At 34.6% G+C, this 25483-nt stretch overlaps 1 protein-coding gene across 1 annotated transcript in view; it reads left to right on the top strand.

Annotated features, from left to right (window-relative positions):
• Positions 1–763: 763 nt before the first annotated feature.
• Positions 764–25483, top strand: part of U2SURP (U2 snRNP-associated SURP domain containing) — a 32989-nt gene continuing 8269 nt past the window's right edge. The window contains exons 1-21 of the mRNA XM_010001649.1: positions 764–856; positions 1940–2054; positions 2473–2606; positions 4522–4589; positions 5990–6084; positions 6168–6200; positions 6302–6384; positions 6647–6812; positions 7924–8135; positions 9085–9128; positions 12391–12495; positions 13620–13686; positions 13779–13942; positions 14552–14714; positions 15219–15298; positions 16320–16407; positions 17619–17741; positions 18962–19118; positions 19498–19593; positions 20163–20229; positions 21225–21387. Of these exons, the coding sequence (XP_009999951.1) occupies positions 764–856; positions 1940–2054; positions 2473–2606; positions 4522–4589; positions 5990–6084; positions 6168–6200; positions 6302–6384; positions 6647–6812; positions 7924–8135; positions 9085–9128; positions 12391–12495; positions 13620–13686; positions 13779–13942; positions 14552–14714; positions 15219–15298; positions 16320–16407; positions 17619–17741; positions 18962–19118; positions 19498–19593; positions 20163–20229; positions 21225–21387 (2316 nt within the window). The remainder of the gene's footprint in view (positions 857–1939; positions 2055–2472; positions 2607–4521; positions 4590–5989; positions 6085–6167; positions 6201–6301; positions 6385–6646; positions 6813–7923; positions 8136–9084; positions 9129–12390; positions 12496–13619; positions 13687–13778; positions 13943–14551; positions 14715–15218; positions 15299–16319; positions 16408–17618; positions 17742–18961; positions 19119–19497; positions 19594–20162; positions 20230–21224; positions 21388–25483) is intronic.

Genomic DNA, 25483 nt, shown 5'->3' on the forward strand with positions numbered 1-25483 from the left:
GTGTCTTTTGAACATGGTCTTCATCCTATTGTCTTTCTTTTCTCAACTCTTTACCATCTCTTAAGTACCTACCTAGAATCTTAAGAATATTAATGACATGCTTTTCAGAAACAGAGTCCGTTCTTCATCATGTTTTCAAGAAGGGAGAAATGGAAGTTCAATTTCCTAAACCAGAAATAATCTAGGAGCTAAATGTGAGGCCTTTTGTTTTATTTAACTAGGACTTGAAAACCTCAAGAATGTATTTTCTTCTTCAAGGAAAAAGTACTACACTTAACCTTGAATCATAACTGAAATTCAGCATCAGTTTTGTTCTTCAGTTACACCTGTTCAACCTTGCACGTTTTTCTGGCCAAAGAGTCAGAAAAGCTTTTAGAACTTTTCCACTCCTCTCTCTCCCCTCCCCAAAATTGCAGTGATTAGAAGGGAACTGTAGTGCAGAATTCAAAGGTTTAGAAACTGTGATGTGTTGTGGTATAGCATGCTCTTACGGTCAGTACCCTTCAGATTTCAGCTGTGCTTGAAAGGTGTATTAAAAGCTTTCTCATTAAACCTAGAATGATTTGTTTCTTTGAAAAAAACACATATATTTAAATTTTGTGATTGTATTAGTTAATGGCACATTCAGGGAGAAGTACAGGAACCCTTTGTTTTGTTTAGGTGAAGTCACTTCAGGTAGAAAGATTCTGGTCTAGAACAAGGCAAAGAGTGACATTGTTGTAACTGTTTATTGTTTGTTTTCTTACTCCTTTTGCAGCCTTTAATGGAAAGCAAACTTAAAGCATTCAGTATTGGCAAAATGAGTGCTGCCAAAAGGACTCTGAGCAAGAAGGAGCAAGAAGAATTAAAAAAGAAGGTAATGGTATACAATGAAAGTTCTGTTTTGTGTACAGAACTGAAAAAAAATTGCTTTTAGATTACGACCAGCTTTACCACCAAATTTCTTTATTTTGATAGTTCCAGCTTTCTAAGAACAAAAGTGAGTTATATTTTATTTGTTCTTGGCATCCATGGCATTAAGACAGAGACACTTACTTCTGTGCCCTGTGTGTGAAATCAAGTTGTCTGGCTTCCTGAAATACTAAAGTACAATAATGCGCTGGTTGTTCTATAGCTCAAAATTAAGACAGTCATCATGTTAGGTTTTGTTTTGTTCTTTGCTCTCTACCATTGTATTTTAGTAGATAGAAGGAGTACCTGTTGTCTCTGAAATTGTTCCAATAAGCATCTTTGTTATTCTGTAAAACATATTTTTGTCTAAGAACTTCTTTTGGGATTAATAAAAACATTAACATTTGATACTGAATTTTAAGATACTCGGGAGCATCCAGATTTCAATAAATATGTAGCTTATCATTGGTAAGGTGAAGGTTTTGAAAACTGTGAACTTTGAACTTCACACACATAACTCTTACCGTATTTGAGTGGGATATTTCCTGCTAGGCTGTTGGAAATACTAAACAAACATGGTAGTTCTAATTTTAGTGTCTCGTTCAACTTTATTAAGTCATCAAATGAACTTCTTCTCTGGGAAATACTTAAAGATGATCCTGTTGTTTATCTCCTTCAGTCACATGTTGATTGTAATGGGTAAGATGGAATACCTGCTGTTCTTTGATCAGTAGGTCAGTAGAGCTCCAGTCTCATAGTCCTGATCTTTCATGTCATCTCTTCTGACTGGCATCTTTTGAACATTAAATTGCCATATAAACTCTTGTAAAATGAGCAGTCATATTTGAGCATACAGGCCTTACTTGCTTTAGGTATTTATGTGCTGTGTTCTTCCTACATTTCTCAGAAATTTGAATTCTGTCTAAAACTGCAGTTTGTAGCATGAACTCTAGCAAATAAAAGCAATGTCGCATAGCTAATTTAAGAATAGCTGCCTAGTGAAGATTTTTCTCTGATGATAGTAAATAGATCAACATTTGCTATGTAGGAGGATGAGAAGGCTGCTGCAGAAATTTATGAAGAATTCCTTGCTGCCTTTGAAGGAAGTGATGGTAATAAAGTGAAAACATTTGTAAGAGGAGGCATCGTTAATGCATCTAAAGGTATAACTAATCTTTTTTTTGGTGGTGGTGGTGGGTCATTTCACTTTGAGTAAATATTAAGACTGGCTTTGAATTGCATTGTAGAATTAATATGTTGCATTAGAAGCAGCAAAAGAAACTTTATGCTATAATATTTACTCTTTATACTAAAAAATAGTATTTAAGCTAAAAACTTTATGCATTGACTCATTCATTAGGTAGGTAGTGGTGTGATTTGTCTTTTAAACTCCAGAGGAAAAGATGCTTTAGGTATTTTAAAACAATGTTGTTTTTCTTCATATTAAAAGATGTTAATGTTTTTAAATGAAATACTGTATTGAATTGAATGAACAAGACTAGAGAACAGCATCCTTTCTAATGAACAGTGTTGTGCAGCATTAGTTAATATGATTTTTTAAAAATTTGTCTTTAATTTCAGAGGAGCATGAAACAGATGAGAAACGAGGTAAAATCTATAAGCCTTCATCACGATTTTCAGATCAAAAAAACCAACCAAGCCAGCCATCTAATGAGAAGCCTCCATCCCTCTTAATGATAGAAACGAAAAAGCCTGTAAGTTTCTTAATTGAATATTAACCCCATACTTGAAGTATTTAACATTGGTTAGGAAAAGGTCTTTGTGATCATGCAGAGTAGTTTTATCTGTATTGATCACATATTAAGGTGGAAATTTTTATTTGCTTCATCCCATATCAAATAACAAGATGATGAAATGCAGAGGTCCAGTAAGTGCTGTACCCAGCATGGTATGCCTTGTACTGCACTTGGATTCGGCAGCTGTATGTTTTTACTGTGTTGCTAATTGAGAGAGACTTCTCATGATTGAGCGACTGTTCCAAAGTGACACTATCTCCAGTCCTAAGAATTTGTGAAGTTTTAGAATTCTTCTTGCTGCCATGTGTTTTTTAGGTTTTCGTAACTTAAAAAAAGAATTAAAATTGACCTTTGCATTAGTCTGTGTTTTTCTTGGTGAGGTTTTTGAATTATTTTTTGTGCTGATTTTTGAGAAGTCTCTGTAGCTCTTTGAACCAAAGAATTTATAGAAATTTCACAATTTTGAAAATGAATACCTTGTTTTTATTTAAATTATTTTGACTTCTCTATGGTTTGATACTTTCATGTTCTTAAACAGAGATTTCATCATAAAAAGTAATGGAAGTATGATCAAACTTAGTCTTCAAGTCGATTGATAGTTACATGTGATTATTGTTTCAACTGTTTGCATGTAATGTGTAATCTTGGATGTCTTTTAATAGAGCTTACTAGAATTTTTAAGTTTAAGTGAAACATACACGATACTGCCTCTAGAGTGGGAAACAAGATGTAATGTGATAATTGTGGGTAACCCCATCCTAGTCTTCCTCCAGCTTTAAACAAAACTCATATTTAGACTAGTGGGGTAATACTGGATGGCAGTTTTGCTTATCATTGTGTGTAAAACTTTACAGTTACATAAATGAATTATAGCTTTTTTTTTATTGTGCTGAGCTCTATTCTATCATATGCAAGTATTTGTACTGTAAGAATATTACTGCTTTTCAAATATGTCATAAATACGTAGAAGTAATGCAATCAGTTTACTCACTTGCCCTGTCCAATGGTGATTGAAGATAATGAGGTAAAAATGGTTTTATTTATTTGGCAGACCATCCCCAAAAACAAAAACAAACAAACAACTTTGCCTGGGGTGAGTAGGAAGTCCAGTTTTTCCAAAGCTGTAGTGTGTAACACAATAAATATTTTGTATGTCTGCCTATCGGAAACGTTTTCATTTAAATTTGGTTTTATAAAAGCAATGTTATTGAAGTTTAAGAGTTCAAAGTAGTTAGTAAAGGTGCATATATTACAGTAAAAAATATAACAATATCCATATTCTTTGTCATTCCAGAGTGTTTTTTTTGGAGGACCTTCAAGTATTTAGAGTAGCTGTTCCTTCAGCCCTGTATTTATATCTGAAAGGAAACAAGAGAAAGGAAATTGCTTTCACATAGAATGTTTGTCTGGATAAAATAATTGGAAAAAAAAAAAAAGTAAAATAACTTACATATATATGTGTACACACATCAGTTAATTTAGTACATGAAGGTTTGCTAGGGCTGTAGTCAGCTTCTAAGTGGAACAAACTGACAAAATACATCACAGATAGTTGAAATTTGTATGTTGTAGAGAGAGTGTTTGATCACACATGCTGCATTGTAAGGAGAAGAAACAAAGTTTAGTTTAAGCTATTATTGTGGTTTTTTTTCTAGCTTTGTGTTTGATAGTGCTCAGTCTTAATGTTTTCAAGTCTGGGTTTTTTTTTAATTTTGGTTTTGTTTTGGGGTTGTTTCTTTTTCTCCTGTAGTTGACTTGTTTTGAAAACTGTGGGTAAAATATGCATGGAAATTATCTAAAATTTTGTTATATACATTTTATTTTTGTTTCATTTTGTCTTCTGAAATGTTGGCTGATACATCTTTAATTTCAGCCTTTGAAGAAAGGAGAGAAGGAGAAGAAAAAGAGTAATTTGGAACTTTTTAAAGAAGAATTGAAGCAGTAAGTTTGACTAGTTTTTACTGTAAATAAAGGAGATGGAAGGTTTTAACCTTGTTTTTACAGTCAATATTTAGGATCATTCTTGCTAAGCTGTTTCCCAGAGTAGGTTTTTGGGTTTGTTTCCCCCAAAATGTTTGTGAAGTGGTATGACTCCTTAAACAGAGTGCAAACACATGATGTTAGATACTGGGTATAGATGCCTTATTTGTGTGGATAACCAGTTGCCGTCTAATTAGTTCTGTGGTGTTCCCGAGACTTCTGCCCTTTCTTATGCTAATTTGTGATAGGAAGTGTTTGCTGCTGTTGCTGAAGAGGACTTCAGTTTTGAAATCTAGCATGGACCAGAGGCTACAGAATGATCAAAAAACAAACCAGAAAAGCCCAGTATGCTGCCTTAAATCTTTGTTTAAATAAGCGGATTTCTTTGCATGTTAGAGATGTTTGTGATCTTTGAAACAGTTTGGTACTGCCTTCCTAAGCAGAAAAATATGCAGAGCAATTCACTAAAAAAATTACGTGTAAATGTATGAAGTGTTTTAGAGATCCCAGGAAGTGACTGGTTGGCTGTGTTTTCAAAGCTACCGAAAATGATTTTTTGGATCAGTTAGGTGTGAAGAGAAGCTTTGATGAGTGAATCAACCAGCCATCCACCTAGGTAAAAAATGGAAAGCTAGATTTGTTTTTTTGACAGTATATTATTCACAAGTGGAACTTGAGATGCAATTCCATTATAAGTTAGCAAGTGTGAGCCTGTAAATGAGAACACTTGTTAACGTCGTCTCATGCATTGTTAAAGTTAGAGAAGATATAGCAAGACAAGTAAGTGCTGTAATGGGTGAGGATGTTCAGGTTTTGCTGTTGACTTTTCTCTCAGTGGTGGTGTAACAAAGGTTGGTAGCAATTTTAAATCTGTTCCAGACTGAGGAAGACTAAGAAGTTTTGTCAGTGTCTCTCAGACTATATCTAGCTTTTGTATTAATGCAGGAATAAGACTTGTAATTCAAGTTCAGAGATGTACTTCAGCTTGCATAGTTCTAAAAACAAACTGAATAATGTGTCGAGAAGCAGATACTTTTACATTTGAATGTGTCTTACAACAGAAAGAGCAGCACATGAATTGAGTGTAACTGAGTCCTGTATATTTGCCCTAATGTTAGAGATGGAAAACAATTTCTGTTTCTGATTACAACACAGTATGAATGAGAAGGAATGTAGCTGGAATAATTCTGGTAGATACATTCCAGTTGATTAAACAGAAATTTGAACATACTGGCAATTAAAAATTTTTAGCAAGCCCATTCTTTAATATTAAAAAAATCTTATATTTCCAAAGTTAATTGAAAACTTGAGATTAGAAACCTCAAAAGGGTATTGCTACTGATGTTAAACTTGTTTTGTAGAATACAAGAGGAACGTGATGAAAGACATAAAACAAAAGGTAGATTGAGTCGTTTTGAACCACCTCAGTCAGATTCAGATGGCCAACGTCGTTCAAGTAAGTAGATGTTATTTTTTATGTTTGCTTGGGCTACAACATTTGTAGATTGAATTATATTTTTTTTTCCTTTATTTATTCAGTGGATGCTCCTTCAAGAAGAAACAGATCATCTGGTGGTAATATAGTTGCTTTTCTCATTCAATATAATGTTGTTACTTACAGGCATGGCAAGGATTATGACTTCTTGTTTCTGTTTTTTCCTCCATCATTGTAGTACTGGATGATTATGCACCAGGGTCACATGATGTTGGAGATCCAAGCACAACGAATCTGTATCTTGGGAACATTAATCCTCAAGTAAGTTTGGAGCCAAGGAACGAAGTGCAGTGTTGGCGTATTTGGCCCCTGCTGAATTTTTTAAGTGACAATTTCCCCTCTATTTTAAACCATACACGTATGTACAGACCAGGTACAGTCGGTGACTGTAGAAGCTGTATTTATTTAAATAAATACTCTGTACCTGATGCTGCCAAACTTACTGCTTAGACTGTATTGAGACAATAATGAGTGTCTCAGGAATATAGTAGAAAGATGCTAATTTTTACCTTTTACCACGTAGATGAATGAAGAGATGTTATGTCAGGAATTTGGACGCTTTGGACCATTAGCGAGTGTTAAAATTATGTGGCCAAGAACTGATGAAGAAAGAGCAAGAGAAAGAAACTGTGGCTTTGTTGCCTTTATGAACAGGAGAGATGCTGAAAGAGCATTAAAGAATTTAAATGGTAAGCAGATTTCTCAGTTTGGGTTGTGACTATCTTTGTAGGAATATTGAGGAGTAATTATAAGCATATCTTCAAGTTGTTTTGTCTGAGTAGTGATAGATATGCTGGAACTCCAGTAGTTACACCTTGGCAGGGATTTTAGTTTACAATGACTCTTACTGGCAGCTGAATGTCATTAAACTATAGCCTATACAAGGGCTGAGAATATACATGGCTTTGCTGTGATAAAGATGTAACATTTGTGGCTGTTTTGAAGATGCTAGAGGGAGGTAGAGTTTGATAATCTGTCCTCTGTAAACAGTGTCTGAAGAAGGAATCTATTACTTGTAGTTTACCAGCATTATTTTTTTTTTTATAAAGGATATATAATCAATAATTGGTAATTTAAGTGTTAGATTCTTTTGAATAATGGCTAAATTCCTGATACTGAGGAGGTAACTTTATTACACCAGACATTCAATTTTGCATTTGAACTAGCTTGTCTATCTTTTATTTTAAAAACTGAAAGAAACTATACTAGGTGATGAAAAAAACCTATGTCCTCGCTGTCTAGGAAGAGCCTGAGAATAAAATCAGCATGCTTGGCAAAAATAATAGAAAATTAAAGGTTGCCCTTGCATAGCTTACTTGAAATGGTCCTTTGCTTAGGACCATTAATAAGTAGGCTTGCAGTAAGTATGTAGCTGGTCTAATTGGCTATTACATTTTGTTTTGAACAGCGTAATTTGAAATTTTATGTTACTAAACATTTTGAAGAATTTAAATATAGAAATAATATGATTTAAAAGTTACTCTGTTTATTGTGATGTGCTGAATATGAAAAGTTGAAATTTTTTTTCTCCTCAACAATTCAAGTAATTGTGTACTGTAGTCTTCTGAAAAATGTACATTGGGGGAAGATGAAATGGTTAATTAATTAACTGTTTCATGTAACAGACTTTCATTTGCACATAATGTGATACACTAAGCAACAACCTAAGCAATAAGTAAGTCATGGTAGGCAGACCTAAGTGCTGCGCTGGCATAGAGAAATCTTGAGTGATGCCAAACCTGTTTATAATAGAATGGTGGTTTTGTTTTGTTTTGTTTTCTGTTACTTTCACATTTTCAGGCAAGATGATAATGTCGTTTGAAATGAAGCTAGGCTGGGGCAAAGCTGTACCTATACCACCACATCCAATATACATCCCGCCTTCCATGATGGAGCATACCCTCCCCCCTCCTCCATCAGGACTGCCTTTTAATGCCCAGCCTAGGGAGAGACTGAAGAATCCTAATGCTCCAATGTTACCACCACCAAAAAACAAGGAAGATTTTGAGAAGGTAACTTACAGCACCCTGGGCCATATCTCATTGTTAAATGCTGCATTTGTGCCAATATTTCAATGGCTTCATAGATTTGGAATATTCAGGCTGACTTTGGTAGCCCTTAGTGTACAAACTCACTGGCTCCCTGCTGTAGCCCAAGGGAACCTCTTTAATTCCTGAAGCTCTGTCTCATGTCTGTGTTAGGGTACAGTGTATCGGGTCTTGATTTATTTAGTGCTTCTTTATATCTCGCTATCGTTTTTCCCCCTCCAGGCTCCCTGGATTTTTTTCTCCTACGTCCCCCCCTTTTGCTGGCTGCCAAATTGCAGTATCTAAATTGTTTTCTGTAGAGAAAATACTACATTTTAATTTGGGTAGCATTATTTTTACACTAGGGGAGTTGATGTATTTTCTGTAGAAGGTAATTAATCTGGACATTGAGTAAGTATTTTATGGAACTTACGGAGTCAGTTTTCAAACTTTTTTTTTTTCTGGAATATTAGCTGATTAAAAGGGTAAGTATCTTGTAATCACAAATGAACTTGATTTACATTTGTAAGAATTTGTTGATTCTTTGAATTACACTTAAATGTTAGGGCTATTATTTGTAAGACTTGAGAATAAAGTAATACCAACTTTGATCCAAGTCAAATAGTTTAGAATCTTTTCATAAATTTAAAAGCTCCTTTCTTAATTATATTCAGCGTAGTACCTATTTAGTGTACATCAATGTACATTCTGACAGGAATGTTCTGATACTTTGCAATTAGTGAACCTTTATGGTTCACTGACACAACCATTTGCATTTTGTGTAATTGCTTAGTTATAACTTCACAGCAGAGATTGCCTGCAAAACTTGTGATAGTTGTGTAGTATTTTCATTGCATATGTATATTTTTGCTTGTTACTTGTTAACAATACTCACATATTCTATGTTTATTATCTGATGTGACTTCATATACAGACTCTGTCGCAAGCCATAGTCAAAGTGGTTATCCCAACAGAAAGGTACATGTTTTTCTTTATTATTACTGATCTAAATATAGAAAATTTCCCCTTCGGAATTTTAAAGAAAAATGGTGATGCTGAGGAAAAGGTAATGGCTTGACTGAGCAATGGTTCTTTCATCAAACATAAGAGAAATGTATGTGTTTTACAGTCTTTATTATCCTTATCTTAATAACTCTTTTTAGTGAGGATGGACTTAAGTAATTATCTTTTACATTGAATCTGAGCACTAGAAGTAGTTGCAGGGCAATTTTATGAGTGAACCCTGGGATGAAATGGCTTGTCTTAGCAGTGCTGTGTAAGTCCTGACATAGATTTCCTGAGTATTTCTTAGCTGGGATGCAGCTGTCTCCAGTGTAGTGTTTTTTTTTCCTTTTTTTTGTTTTTGTTTTAATTGGGCAACTGATTCAGTTGAAAACTAGTTTTTATTTCTGTGGGGTTTTTTTGTTTTCTTGGTTTTTTATGTGCAATGGGTAATAATTTTGGTCACTGAAAAGGTAGTTCTGTATTGCAAGGCTATTTTTACATTTTGGTCCCCATCAGTGCTCCTACCTTCACACTAGTATAGGTAAACTCTTGCTCAGTTAAGCTAAAACCTTTTCCCAAACACAGGAACACAACACTGTTTTAAAACTAAATAAGCACAAAAGATTACCAAATTCTCTTTGACATTGGCCTTGGTGAGCAACACCAGCTGAACTGTCTGCGGCAGCGGGGGACCAGGAAAACATCATGGGATGGATTGGGAAAGTATACAGTTTTTGACCAGACATTGGTACGATCGGCTCCAATAACTGTGGTTTTTATTATAACTGAAAAACTTTTTTTGTTGGCCAACTTAAGCTAAGTGAAAATTTAAATTAATACACTTAAAGCTATCATCTTTTTTTACTACACTGTTTTAATTGTCACAAAGTCATTTTTTTTCTTTTTTTTTTCGCGTGTGTGGGGAGGGACAAAAGAGATTTTTAAAGCTAGTTACAGTAGTGTATTAACATATTTCTCATTAGATGCTCAAATGCACTAATATTTTTGATGAAATTTTAGGACAGTACAATTTTTGTACTGACGTGAATAGTCAGGGTGACCAGGAGGCATCTCGATTGGAGAAACACTGAGTAGTAGAGCAAAGACTTGGAAAACTCAACAGTGCTTACAGAGTAATTAGCTTTCAGAGAAAAATGTTTCCATTTTATTTACTGTAGAATTTTGAAAGCTCCTATGATAAGAAAAGCTCCTGTTAATTGAATTGTATTTGAAAATACTTTCTTTTTTGTTCCTGATGAACATGTAAGGTTCTAATTTCAACTGCTAAGACTATTATACACTGCATTGCATCATGCAGAAATTCCAACTGCAGTGGCATAATACATCTAATCATTCTATCTTGTTTGAAAATTTTCAATACTGGTTTTTAATGTCTCTTTCATCTTAGTATTTACTAAACAGAAAATATTGAATATATGTAATTAAGTTTTTTCTGAGAAATTCACTTTCAAGTAGTCATTTCTTATATAACAGAATGCATTAACAGCCTCTTTCAGATACAGAATATACAGAAGCTTTTTTTAATGCATCTGAGGTCTTTCCAAAGCAGATGTCCTTGTTCAAGCATAAGCTGCTCTTACGCAACTTTATTGTACTTGATGAAAGAAAAATTAGATGAAAAGCAATGGCGTTGTTCTACAGGAAGACAGAAATGGTTGCATTGAACTTGCCTTAAAATAAACTCATGGTCTAATAGCTCAGAGGTTTGATAGCTAACTGTACGTTTTTTGTTACTGATGTTTTCAAATACAGTTCATATAACAAGATGAGTCTTGCTATTTAGACTTTCAGAATCCTACTTTAAATAAAATGGCAACAAAATTACTGAGACTGTGTCCTCTTTACAACATTTCTGGGATAATAAAAACGCAAATGGACAGGAAAATTGAGCTGTAGATAGCTGTTTGGGTTTTTTATGTAATATCTGAAGCAAAAGTAGATTGAATGCTAGCTGGTATAAAACAGAACATTTGCTAAGTTTGCACATGGCAGGAGCAGGTTTTCTATTTTTAAGCTGTTTTTTCTTTTAATTTAGTGCATTATATCTGTGGCAAAACTTGGAATACACATGGTAGAAAATAATCACCTCATTACTAAGAAGTAATGGAAAATTCTGCAGCTTTTCACTGTAACAATTTGTGAATTCTAAGAATTCTGAAAATTGCAAAAAGGAAATCTAATGAGATACGTGTAAAGAACCAATACCCATTTGTTACATCTAAGAAAATAAAAAGAAGTAAAAATCTGTATTTTTTTTGTTTGCATCACATTCAGAGCACATGTGCTGTGAAGCTTTTGATATGTGTGGATAATCTATATTTGAAAGTTCAATATCCTGTTACCAAAAAATCCCAAAAGTTTGAAAACTGAAGGTTTCTATTCCTTATAAAGCTTGTATGTCCATGTCCTGGTCACATGTTTAAAAGTGGCTCTGCATTTTCAGATGTGGATTGGGAAATGTGCACTTCACATCTGCTTCTTGTCTCAGGATGTAGTGCTAAACGAAATAAATACAGATATTTCAAATTTTTTTTAATTGTGATTTGGTTCATTTGAGTATAGGAGGGAGGAAATATTTGATGGTCTGACATGAAATGATGCACAGTTTTGTTCTATGTGACAAGTTGAGTTTTGCTCAAAAAGAGATCTAAATTTTGTATATCCATTGCCTTGTTTGGCATCAGGAAGGCTATTTCCTTTTCTTTTCATACTTGAATAGTTTGAAACCTGAATGTGATTTCTAATGAATATTCTAAAGTATATGTGTTTACTTTTGAGCATAATGTTCAGCCACTTGTTCTTCTGTACAGCTTTATCTAACACTTTCATCTTAGTTTTGAGCAATTTAGATGAGGGCTTAGTTTTGGATAGTTACTTGTACTTTGGTGTTCAGTTGCCCATTTTTATGCATAAGGACTATTAAGCTGCTTATTAAGCATGAGATGGTTGTAGGCTAAGCCTACAACCTAATGGAAGTTCAGGAAAGAGGTCTCTTAAATTCTTACTCCACCACTCTTAGGCATGTTTGTATTTTAGAATGCCAGTGTTTATGATGCAAGACTATAATATGTTCCGTGTTACCTTATCTTGTATATGATTTTCTTAACAATACAGCAAAATAATCTTCTGCACAGTTTTAGTATCTTAGGTGGAGTGTAGAATTATATAGTGTTAGGTCTGAATCAATTTTTCTTTAACTGTGTTGTTGTTGTAGGAATTTGCTCGCTTTGATACATCGAATGATAGAGTTTGTGGTACGGGAAGGGCCTATGTTTGAAGCCATGATCATGAACCGAGAAATCAACAATCCAATGTTCAGGTGCTTATTACTTTGTTTCAGTTTGAAATGGCACTAACTGTTTTCACGGTTGCTAGTATTTTGAATTTCTGAAATATGAAGAGGAGTTGTTTTTACTATGTCTAGCTATATGTGCAGATTTAAATCTTAGAAATTGTACAAATGCTTATGCCATCTTTTTCTAAAGAAGAATGTACTTCTATTCCAGTTGATACTAATATGTACATATAAATAAAACACTATGTACAAACTAAGAAATACATTTGTACCTATATAAAACAAATAGTAAAAAAAAAATAAAATACATTTAGTGCCTACTTTTCAGAGGAATTCAAAGAATAAAGTAAAAAAAGGAAAAAACTTCCAGTCAAACCAGACAGACTAACCCAATGTCCAGTCTTCCTGGAGCTTAATTTCTAACCCTTAGCTGGGCGTCATTTTTCTTTGATATTCATAAAAATAGGATTAAACTTTAGTTGACATAATGAAGTTTTCAGAATTCACAGCTCCTGTCATGAATTAAATTAAGAAGGACCAATTTCAAATTTCTGGTGAAATGCAATCTCTGAAAAACTTTTTCAGGGAAGTACTTCATGACCTTTTAAGAATGCTTCATTTGCAGTAAGGTTGAAGTGCTTCATTTTTATTTTCATAGACAAATTTAGAAAATATGCAGGTCAAAATGACCAGCCCATAAGGGGCTGCTTTTTTTTTTTTTCTGATCTTGTCAGTGTTCTGACAATTAACTGATGGAGAACTTAAAGTAATTTAGTATTCAGTCCTCTTGCGGTTACAGTTGCTCTGGTAGTGACTCTTCGCACTAACTATTCTTCTGCTTTGCTGTGAGGCTGCACAGTCTTTCTGACTTTGTTTGTTCTGCTTTTAACTTCTGAGAAATACTGTGCCTTTGTGGAATTCTGCACTCTGCTTTGCAGATTGCATATTTATGTGCTTGAAGTAGTAGCACTTCTTCTGCACGTGCTGCGGGCATACGTGATTTTAGCTGTCGTGAGTTCACTCAGTTGCTGATGTGTGGTTCTGAATAGGGTTTGGTTATATTTTTTTTTTTTTTTACTGAATTATTATTTAGAATTTGCTTTGGTTAAATAATGTGTAACATGTTTTGTATCTTCTCTTTGATTTAGGTTTTTATTTGAAAACCAGACTCCAGCCCACGTTTATTATAGGTGGAAGCTTTATTCAATTCTTCAGGCAAGTAGAGTTTTAGTGACAATTCATAATTTCAAGCATAATGAAATAAAATCATACCAAAATAAAAATACTTTGTTTTGTTTTCTTTGTAGGGAGATGCTCCAACCAAGTGGAGGACGGAAGATTTCCGTATGTTCAAAAATGGATCATTTTGGAGGCCACCACCACTGAATCCATACTTGCATGGGATGTCAGAAGAGCAAGAAACAGAAGCATTTGTGGAGGAACCGAACAAGAAGGGTGCACTTAAGGAGGAGTATGAACTTCCACCTACTTATTGCGCTGTTTTAACTGCAAATCTCCTTGTTTTTTTCCTGTTGTGTTTTTTGTAGTTACAATATGCTATCCCTAAAGTGTTGACATGCTTGTCATAAAATTACTTAGAAACTCTCTTAACATCAGTGCTTTTTCGTTAGTCTTTTTTGATGACTCTTGTTGCTAAATACATTCTTGATTTGGTTAAATTTGTCACCATTGAACACAGATTCTTTCAATCCATTGTTACCCCTTTGAAGGAGATTGGGAAGGTGAGAGTTTTTCCCCATTTTCTGTTTGTATCTGTTTATGGGGGTATACAACACCTTTCTTCAACATTGTTATGATCTCATGAGCTGAACAGTTATTATAAACTTACTGATGCTGTCCATCAGAAATTAAAATATGGAGTAGTTGTTAATAAGCAGGAAGACAGATATTCAGAGTTCCTTGCTGTGAATTGTAAGCATGATGGGGATGCCTACGGTAGGGGAAATGTATACATTATTTTCTTAATTTTGCTATTAAAAATAAAACAAATCGTTAAATGGAAATTCCTCGAAGTACCATTAGTTTTATATTGAAAGTATTAAAATGCTTGATATTTCAGACAGAGGGACAAGTTAGAAGAAATTCTGCGTGGATTAACACCTCGGAAGAATGATATAGGTGATGCAATGGTTTTCTGCCTAAATAATGCAGAAGCTGCTGAAGAAATTGTGGACTGCATCACGGAATCTTTGTCCATTCTGAAGACTCCTCTTCCGAAGAAGGTGTGGAGCTTTTATGTGTTTTATTTTGGGGGGAAGAGCTCACTAAACAGCACGTGCATATAATTTATGAGCGATACAAGTTTCAGGTAGCATTGAGGGTCTGTGTTAAAACATGAGCTTGAATTTAAGTATGTTTTTATTCCTGTGGGATTTTGTTACATATTTTTATGCTTTCTGAACCTGCTTGTAAATAATATTCTGCCTTACTGTGACATTGAAAACAGCAGAATAGTGTGTTCAAACGAGGAAATAAAAATGGAATGCCACAATCTGTCCTTTGTGATACTGTGTAATACCATGTTACAGTGGCTAGTACCCTGTAACATAAGAAGGGAGAAGTTGTTTCTTAGCACCTTTACTAAGAGTATGGCTGTGTTACACTTAGTTCTAATCAGATATTTCTAGATAGTTTAAACTGTCTTGTATTCTTTATGTAAGAATGCATATGTTTTCAGGATAATTTAAACTCTACAGTTACCTTAATTTGAACCTTCTTTATTGTAGATTGCAAGATTGTATCTGGTGTCAGATGTATTATACAACTCTTCAGCTAAAGTTGCCAACGCTTCCTACTATAGAAAATTGTAAGTATAGTATTTTAGGTGATTGATGGTTAAAAAAAAAAAAAAGAATATCCTCATATTCAGTTCTGTACATCTCTGGATAGAAGTTGTAGAGAAGTTAACACTTTTATGAGGATACTGTTACCACTGTTGATATTTATGTCTCCTTTGCATGAAAATGTGTAACGTTAGTACTTCTGGTTGCTTTGTAATGTGAGAAGTTCATGGTATGTGCTTTATACAAGGGGCCACTTGCATTGATCCTCATAGAGGTGAAAATAACTTGTGCCTTTTTTCAGAAGGAGAGCCTGTAGATAGTATTTACATATAGTCCATGCAAATAAGTAAATTTTTGACGTAGAACTCTTTTTATTAGGAGGTGTTTATTAATTCTCCATGAAGTTTGGAGAACTTGTATGGGGAACATGTTCTTTGTTTATAAGGTGCTGAGCAGAATTTAAGAAAAATGTCCAAAGGAGAGTAGCTTTGTCCTATTTGGATATTTGATTGTGTCTGCTTCCTGGATTTTCTAATGTTATGGTAGCGTGATGGAGAGTATTCATTGTGTTACAAAACTACAGTGATTGCAAGTCTTTGTTTCTTGTTGCAGTGTGTGTTTGCTGTAGTAGTTTATTTTTTGCACATTGAGAGAAGCCTAGGGGAAGCCAGGCAACTATGGGCCTCACTGAGTAAATTAGAATAGACACATAACTAAGAACTTTTTAAAAATACAAATTTGATTTTGAGACAATTATTTCGTCGTGTGTGTGGTTGTAAAACTACTTTTATCCTCCTCCAGTCCTTCCAGGCTGTATAGAGAGACTGCAGCAGATGTGAAGATCTCCCTTCACAGTTCTGTTGTTGTCCAAGGTGATTTAATATATAGTAATCATATTTGCTTTATAGTTCGGTTCATGGCTGCTATAGGGATCAGAACCTTGTGCTTTTGAGTCCTATGTCCCAGGTATTTTCATGAATTATGTATGTCCAGAAGACATATCTTACAAAGTTTAACTAAAGAAATGTATATGTTTAATTCTAGTTTTGAAACAAAATTATGTCAGATATTCTCTGATCTCAATGCTACTTACCGTACAATACAAGGCCATTTACAGTCTGAAAATTTCAAGGTATGTATTTCATTGTTACTTACATGACATAGAAGTCAAATAAATAGATGTTCCTGCACAAGAGGTTGCATACTGTGATAGATGGTTTGAACCTGAAGCTTCCTAATTAAGCTTTTTTATATTTCTTAAATTAAGTTTTCTCTTTTGCAAAGTTAGTCTTGAAATTAAGTAAGAAAATTAGCATCTAACAGATGTGTCAGTAGGTACATAATTGTGGAGTTGAGAGCGCATCTATCTAGTACTTGAATTGCAAACAAGGCCTTCTAGCTTTTTGATTTTTTCTGCACCCTTGTATTTCAGTTTCAAAAATAAATTTGGACTGCTCAGTGTGGAAAGAAACTGCTGGACATAACAGCCTAAAGTTACTTTTCAACACTTTTATGATAGTTAGGCTGTAAGTTTTGAGGCCTGATAAGCAGTCTGACCATGGGTAGTTGAAAGTGATTTTTGAGATAAAGTGCTCTGCTTTTCACCATTTCTCATGTCCAGCCTGGCTTTTCCTTCTTTTTTAAGTATGCCTCTATGGTTCTTTTGTTTATTTATTTCTGTAAATCAGAAGCTTTAAATACAAAGCTTTACAGCATAGTTAGTTTTTCTGTATTAAGATCTCTACCCTGGTTATCCTACCTTCTCTCTAGATTGAGAATCAATTTTGGCTATCTCCTGTTTTAAAACTATTAAATTGTATGGTAAAGACAGGCAGTAGATTTTTTTTTTTTAAATATCTACATCTCCAGATACATTTAATGTGGCAAGTTTGAGCTGAAGCCCATAATTTCAAATACAGTTTGCTTCTACAAAAAGATGAAAGTAAGGCATAACTTCAGTTTAATAATATCCATAAGCCAATGTTAATTTTTTATTTTATTTTTCAAAGGGAAAGATATTTTCTGTTAAATTTAGTAGAGAAACCTGCTTTGAACATCTGAACAGAACAAAATTTACTGTTGGAATAGGGACTGTAAGCAGCTGAAATTTATGATGGCTCAGGAATTTAAAGGAAAAAGGAAAGTCGAGTGCAGTTTAAAAAAAGTAGTTCCTCTGTGCATAGTTTGGTACAATTCCTAGTCTTGCCCAACATGGTATCATTGTAGTATATGCCAGTATGGAACTACTTAGTTCTCTACAGTAGTAGTGCTCTGTGGTGTATTTCCTGTCACTTTACATTTTATAATAGAAATTTATTAGCATTTTTTTCCTACTGTTTGTAGCAACGGGTGATGACTTGCTTCCGAGCATGGGAAGACTGGGCGATCTATCCTGAGCCATTTCTCATCAAACTACAGAATATTTTCTTGGGGCTTGTAAATATCATGGAAGATAAAGAAACAGAGGTAAGTGACCTTGGTAGTGATGGTGAAGAAAAATGTGTGAATATAAAACAGGGCTGGCAAGGATTATTTTGATATCTCTTTTAGGGTGAATAAACCATTTTCCCTTGAGCCCCTTGCTCTTAAATACAGGCATAACAGACATTGTGAGATGCAAATCCTGTTTAATCTGTTGCTGCATTTGTTGGTTTTAGATTAGGTGCTGTGGTGGAGTTATATTGTGAAACTGTTTCATAACAAAGACTAGAACAGAATGGCAGCTATTGCCTTTGTACAGGAAATACTCTATAGTTTCTGTCGGTGAATTTTGAGTTAGAATTCCAGGCATTAGTTATAATTTCTGAGAGTTCTAAATAGCTTGGCATCTGGTTACCTGAATCATCCAGTTTCTTCTTGTGTGAGTGTCACACATGGATGTAATAGAGCCATCTGTTTCAGAGGAAGGTTGTGATACATTTACACTTTGATCTTTGCTGTGTTGTATTAGAGCAGTAAGTTGCTAACTTTCTAGTTTTCTATAGCATTAATTATTTTTTTAATTGAAGTTACTTTAAACAGGGTATGTAGTGAGTTTCAGTTATTGCATAGTGGCAGGTGTAAATTATTATTCAATATATTGAAGCTCTATGCTAAAAATTTCTAAGATACCATTATCATTGAGTGAATTTGTGCTGATCTGTTTACAGGTACATATAAATATTATTTAAGAAAGTTAAGACAGTCGGCACTGATAAATAGAGGTACATTTAAGGCTAAGTTTATTTTGTAACTCGGTGGAAACATGCCTGTTAGTGAGAGGATGTGGGAGTAAGTTCTACAGTGTAATTGGAAGGTTTGCAATAGAGCAGGGTGAACCTGCATGTGCACCTAACAAATTAGAATGTGTAGGTGTAATGTAGTATAATTTCTCCGACTGTAAAGGGCTCATTTTAAGCTAAACCTCACCTTAATATCTCTTCTTCTGAATAAAGGTATTGCAAAGCTTCCAGTATACTATGGACAAGTTTCAAGCTCTTGCATATATTTTTTTATAGGAGGATATTGCATTTTTCCTCTGCAGTGAGCAGCTGTACTTGGTAGCAAAAATTGTTAAAGTTGAGTTTTTTTGGGTTAAGGTATTTTTAATGCTACTAATTAAAAAAATAAAAATAAAAATAAATTCATGGAGAAGTAAGGAAAAGCAAGGTAGATTTGTTCTTTAAATACTTACTGTTTGCTTCCAGGAAGTACCAGATGATCTTGATGGTGCTCCCATTGAGGAAGAGCTTGATGGTGCTCCACTAGAAGATGTGGATGGAATTCCTATTGATGCTGCTCCTATTGATGATTTGGATGGAGTCCCAATTAAATCACTGGATGACGATCTTGATGGAGTTCCTTGTATGAAGTTTCAGTTTTACTTTCTATTTGAATCTTCAAACGATATAATTTCTTTTCCCAAGTAGTTTTTATAAGTACAGTCAGGAATTAACATGGCATGTAGCTTTGTGGGGTGTGGAATTGATGAATCTCAATTTGTTCTAGAAAAGATTAGTTTAAAAACTGCTTAATTGCTTCAGAGACACACACAGTAGCCATCTTCTAATGGTGTGCACATAAGGTTCCAAATCCTGATTTCTTTTCAAATAATAAAATGGTATAATAAGTTTCAGTATTTAAATCTAATGTTTTATTAGGATTCTGTGATGCTATCATTTTTTTCTGTTGAAACTTTTGAAGAGCTTTGAAAATTATTTTCCTGTATGTCTTTCTCCAACAGTGGATACAGCTGAAGACTCAAAAAAGAATGAGCCCATATTCAAAGTTGCCCCTTCAAAGTGGGAAGCAGTGGATGAATCAGAACTGGAAGCTCAAGGTTAGTTTCCAGGGTGTATATTAAGCTAAAATACTTCCGTAAGTAAACTGGAAATTTGAAGTCTCTTACTATATCATTATTATTTTCAGGTGATCTGTTTAAAAGTGTTAATATGATTTTCAATCATAACTTCTTTTCAGTTCATAACTTCAGTGAAGAAAACAGCGTATTCTGGCTTTGTTATTCTACTTCAATAGCCTACCATCCTTTAAAAATAATTTCCAGTTCATTAAGAGTAAATCTTGAAAAAAAAAATCTGAGTATGTGGTTGGCAGTCTTTCTAAGTATTTGGTTAGAAGATAAGACTATACAAACTGACAAATACTTGACTACTTTTGAAGGATTTACTGAAACATGGTATGCAATGTCAGTGAAGAGCTCTGTAAATAGTAAATACTCTGATAATGTGCATTTTTGAGTATTTCTATGAAATAGAAGGTCTGTAATAAGTGCTAGATGCTGATAAATTTTATTCCATTGCAATTTTTATTATATCTACAAATACTGATTTTTTTCAGATGAAGTGATAGCTTTTTCTGTTGTTAAAATTACCTTCCTGTCTCTTCTAGCTGTTACTACTTCTAAGTGGGAGCTTTTTGACCAGCATGAAGAATCTGAGGAGGAGGAAATTCAAAAGTAAATACTTTTTCATTTTGCTGAGAACATACTAATTTTCTTCCTCTAGGTTTGAATGTCTGTGGAACTCCCTATAAGATAGATAGATACATACATAGGTACAAACACACACACATGTATTATAAGAGCAGAAGAAAAATTAAATTTTGAAAGTAGAACAATAAGAAAAAAGAGTAAAATCAGGATTTTGGTGCAACATGCTTTCAACCCCCATATTTTTTTTCATGACACAACAAATTACACTTTTTTAAGAGTTATTCACCATAATCTTTAAGTTGATTCTGATTTGATAACTTAATAGTATAGTAAAAAATGGTAAGAACTCAGGTAGCATTTTATGGTTTGGCAGTCATGATGTCAGATATGTGTGAATGTGTCTAAACCTCTGCTTTTCGCTTTTGAGACAAACAGTGAATATTATTCTGCTGTGTATGTTTTGTTGGATGCCAAGAGTCTCCATGCCATCTGTTGGTCAAGAGCCTCCATGCCATCTGTTTGTTTTGAGCAGTCTTTTACTTGATTCTTTCAAGTGATTGAGAGCATCTGTTAGTAATGTTTTAAATATCTGACTGCATTGCATGTAGTGCTGTAGCACTCTAGTGGCCAGTCTGGGAATATAAAAAACCAAAAGTGTAGTAGATGTTCTTTTATGAAAAATATCTGAAAAGCACTATTACAGCACTTGGGAGATTCTGCTGAGGGTAGAGGACTAGTTTTGTGGCAGATTTAGGTATGGTTTTGATTCTTGTAAACGTCAAGAAATCATCTGCACTCTGTTTATATGAATTATTTCATTAAATGAATATATTGAGATATCTGTCTCAAAGATGGAGATTGTTTTGTAGCTACAGGACTTCGACATAATATTACATAACAGATTTCAAAACTAATAACTAAGCAGTTACTAAGTACAAGAGGTAGTAAATTTTGTAACAGATAATTGTCTTAAATATATATATATACACATACATAAATTCTGTATGTTTTCTGTAAAGTCAAGAAGAAGAAAGTGAAGATGAGGAAGACACGCAGAGTTCTAAGTCAGAAGAACAACACATGTATTCCAATCCTATTAAAGAAGAAATGCCTGAATCCAAGTCATCAGTCAAATACTCAGAAATGAGTGAAGAAAAACGTGCCAAACTCAGAGAGATAGAGGTCAGTACGTGGTGTTTTGTGCTACCCTTTTGCACCTTTCTAATCTGCCCCCCCAAGTTCCCTGCATATAACACAAAGTTATTTTTACTGAAATAATTATAAACCTATTATATATGCTTTTTTTTTTTTTACTCTGGTGTATTTTTATAAAGGCATGTTTGTTTACAGCCTGGTTTTGGTTTTCAAAATAATGCAGGAAAAAATGCAAATTTGAGTCAGGGGATACTGTGTGTTGAGATTTGCCCATCTTTTTTCAGTGTCCTTTTTCAGCATCGCTGATAGCCTTAGATAGCTTGGATTCCTCTACACTTTCCTCCTCTTAGCAAATGTGAGGGACTTCTGGATGTGACCTTAGTCCTATGCCTTTCTTGTTCTCTCTGTCTCTTGCCTTAAAGTGTTTGTATTTTTAAATTTAAAAGTTGCTCTTTTCACTGTGTCAGTCATCAAACAAAGAAGGGGATGCAACTAAAGCAGGTGGTCCTGGAAAGGGGCAGTTCAGTGGAAATTTATAGGGATCACTCGTTCTTTTGTCCTTTCTCCAAGCATAGGGGTTAGTATACCTGCTAAGGTTGATGAGCATAGATCCTTTATGTCTTAGTGCTGACTTCTGAGCCTGTGATTTGTCTGAGAAGGTAATTAGAACTTGAATTGAGCATAAGCTTTGTCTAGCAGTGTAGCCTTTCTGTCATGCAGTGCCATGCAAAAATAAGTTAAAAACTGCATGTGATTTTTCATCTTGTATTCAGTATTAAAATCCATTATACATGGCATACTGAAATTCTTGTACTCTATTTAGTTCTTTAAAATAATAATAAGCTGCTAAACTACTTGTTATAGTGGTAGTGTCTCCAAGTGACAGATCATGATTTGGGTAGTATTTTGAAGGTGGAATGGTGGCTGCCTACCTGTTGATACTATAATGTACTAGTTAGCTAAAATCAGGCATTGGCAAAGCCCCATAGTATTCTTTTGAGATGTACAGACAATAGGATTTTAAAATGCCACAACTGTTGTTTCTCCCAAGTATACTTCTGTTTAATCATTCAGATAATTAAAATTAATGGACTATATGCTTTACATAGGAGTTTGAAAGTTGATTATGCATAGCTATTTGAACTGAGTAAATTCTGAATCTGAGAAAAGCTAAATGTGAATTATATCTGACTTGACTCATGGTGGCAGTAGTTCTGTGCAAAATATAGGATGTCAGACCAAAAGAAGTACAAGTGAAACTGGTTTTCCTATTGTTGTTTTAATGATTGTAGTGGTTATGGAAAGGGTTTCTTTCAGATTGAGTATCTGTTTTATAGATGTTACCCTCGCAGTTGTGGAGGCAGATTAAGAATTGATTTACTTAACCACTGTCAATTTTACACTGCACAAGTGTTGTAAATTCTCTCATCAGTGTATCCCACCTGTAACAGATTTAGTTGGTGATTATTTGAAGTTTTCAAGTGCATGTTCCCATCTTTATTCTTTCTAGAAAGTAAATTATCAGTTTCAGACTTTCAGAATCACCAGAAAAATACTGTAATTTTTTATTCTTCAGAACATTTCAGACATGTAGAAGTTTTAAAATTTCTCCTTGACTTTGTTATTGACAGGCAAGTACTCTCTGTACTACTTAAAATCATTCACAGTCAAAGTTCCTTGTTAGTGTGTACCCAGACCCTGCCAAAGAACATATCCATTATTAAATTTGAGGGGAGGAACTGAGAAAAAAGCACCCAATTACCAGCTTTAGCAATTATGCTTTTGAATATACAATTTTTAGAATGTTGTGTAAAATCTGCATGAAAACAAAGGCCAAGTCTGATTCTCCAGCAGTTGACACAATGACTATTATGGAAGCTGAAACACATTTTTTCAAATGTTTCTTGGAAATTCATGGATGCAAACAATAATTCTCCCTCTTTACAGTTAGTAAATTCAGTTTGTCAACTGGGAGGGAAAGTGCAGTAAGAAACAAACTTTGGCCACAGCCATCAGATGGTTGCCATCAGAGTAGACACATTGTTAACCTTTCCTTTTCCTTCCCCATACCCCTGTTCAACTTCCTGAAGTGCGAATTCTTTCCAGAACTTAGTAAGAACTAAGGCTATTTTGTAACACAGAAGAATAGTGATTTCTTTACTGTGTTTTTAAATGTGGAAAGATTGGCACTTTGCTCTGCATTTAAACTCAGATCTCAGAAGGTCTTGATGGTGTCTCTTTCCCATAAAAAAGGAAGGTCTATTCATCTTTGTAGGGAGACCTCAGTGCTGTGAACTGTTAGAACAATGGGAGCTTTAGTTGCTTAAATTGTTCATTAAGCTTGTTTCCTCAGAGCATGCAAAAAACTCACAAAATGAAGCAGCATTGTCCTCCTTGGACCTTTCTCTAAGGTACTTTGCTTCTATCTCCATCTTGCTGCGCAAAATCATCTAAAAAAAAGAGTGCAGGCTTCATTTGCAGCAGGAGGGAGGGTTTTCACCAATCCAGACATATCAGGGCTTCCAAAAGGGTGAAACAGATTTGCCCTCTTTGGTAACTGCCTTTACTCACCTTTATTTTAGCCTAATCAGAGGTAAAAGAATAATGGTTTTGAGTCTTCCCGTTCAGCCTTTCTGCTACAAACCACAGAGCTCCAGGAGATGCAGGGTTGGATTCTGTTATACCATCCCGTGTCTGTGCTCTGTTAGTACCCCCATGCCTAGTGTGTAAACAGATATTTTTTTCCCCCTAAAAATACGTAGTGACATTAGAGTTACAATTTATTTTCTTACTAAGAGCCAAATAAATTTTTCCTGCATGTCACAAAGGGTGATACTGTCCTTGTTTCTTGATGAAAGTTGCTGTACCAGGCAAAATGAAAGTTCCTCTGTTGTAGTATTCAGTCTCCAACAGGGAATGGCTAAAGCACAGGATGAGGATGGATTAAGCATAGTCAACAAGAGTAGATTGTATCTGAGGCCTGGTCTGAATTTCAAGGTCCTGTGGACTTTTTGTCAAGAAATTCAAGTTCTATACAGCTTCCATTAGTTCTTTCTCTGGATTAGTATTAGACCTTTCTTGGCTTACTACACAGAATACTTGTTCATCAATTCATAGGAGCTATCTGAGGGTTGTAACCATCACTAGGGTGATATAACCCTTTGGTCTTTACAGTCTGTGAAGGTTTCTAGCTCATTTGAGGGCACTGCAAAATGGCAAAAAGTTATCCAATTACTCATTGTGGCTTCATAGTAACAGATGAGACATATTGGCTCTTGCTTGACCAATAGTTTTGCAGTTTATAGCAGTTTCCTTAATACAGCAGATTCTATCTGCTAATACTAGCTTAATACAGCAGATTTTGATGGATTTGAGATCTCTGAATCGACTTCTATTTTCCAAAACACAAAAGCTGTTAATGGCTAAAGAGGTATTTCGCGTGTATACATCAATATCACTGATATTGTAGTTGTTGATAATATTGTAGCTGCAGAAATTCCAAAGCTTTCAAAGAAAGATTTTGCTCTGCTTCTGGCAAAGTCTGGGACTTGTTGCAGCCGCTGTTGGGGCGAGTCCGTTTTAAGGAAAAAAAACAAAACATTTTGGTCTGCTTGGATAGCTATCCAGTCTGTAATCAGCCTAGATTTGAGTGAAAAGATCTCTCAAGCAGAAATTCAAGCATCTTGTGATTAACTCCCTAGTTAATTCTTGTATCTAGTGTGCAGCTCTGCGGATGTGTAAGTGCAGAGTAACCTCTTATGAAAAAGCCTTTTTGCTCTCTGAAGACCACTGTGCACTGACTCAGTGCCAGCAGGAAATTAGAAAACCAAGAACAGTTTTTGAAAAGAGGTTCATTGTAAGCAAGATAGGTTGTCCATGGCACACCTGTTCTTGTCAAAATGCAAAGTGCTACAGCAGGGCTTCAGTTTGTGTCAGTCTGTGGTTTCCCTGAACCGAGGCAGCAAGATGTTACCCCTTTCTGTAAGTTCCTTGATTAATCTGTAATCAGTGTTTCAACTTGAAGGAAAGGCTGAATCTTTTAAACTCTTCTCAAATGGGTTTAAGCAGAGAGGGGGAAATTTTCAAGATGAGAACCAATAGACAAGAGACATGTTGTGGGGCT

This window comes from Chaetura pelagica, unplaced genomic scaffold (assembly GCF_000747805.2).
Source record: "Chaetura pelagica isolate M959 unplaced genomic scaffold, ChaPel_1.0 scaffold207, whole genome shotgun sequence".
NCBI lineage: Eukaryota > Metazoa > Chordata > Aves > Apodiformes > Apodidae > Chaetura > Chaetura pelagica.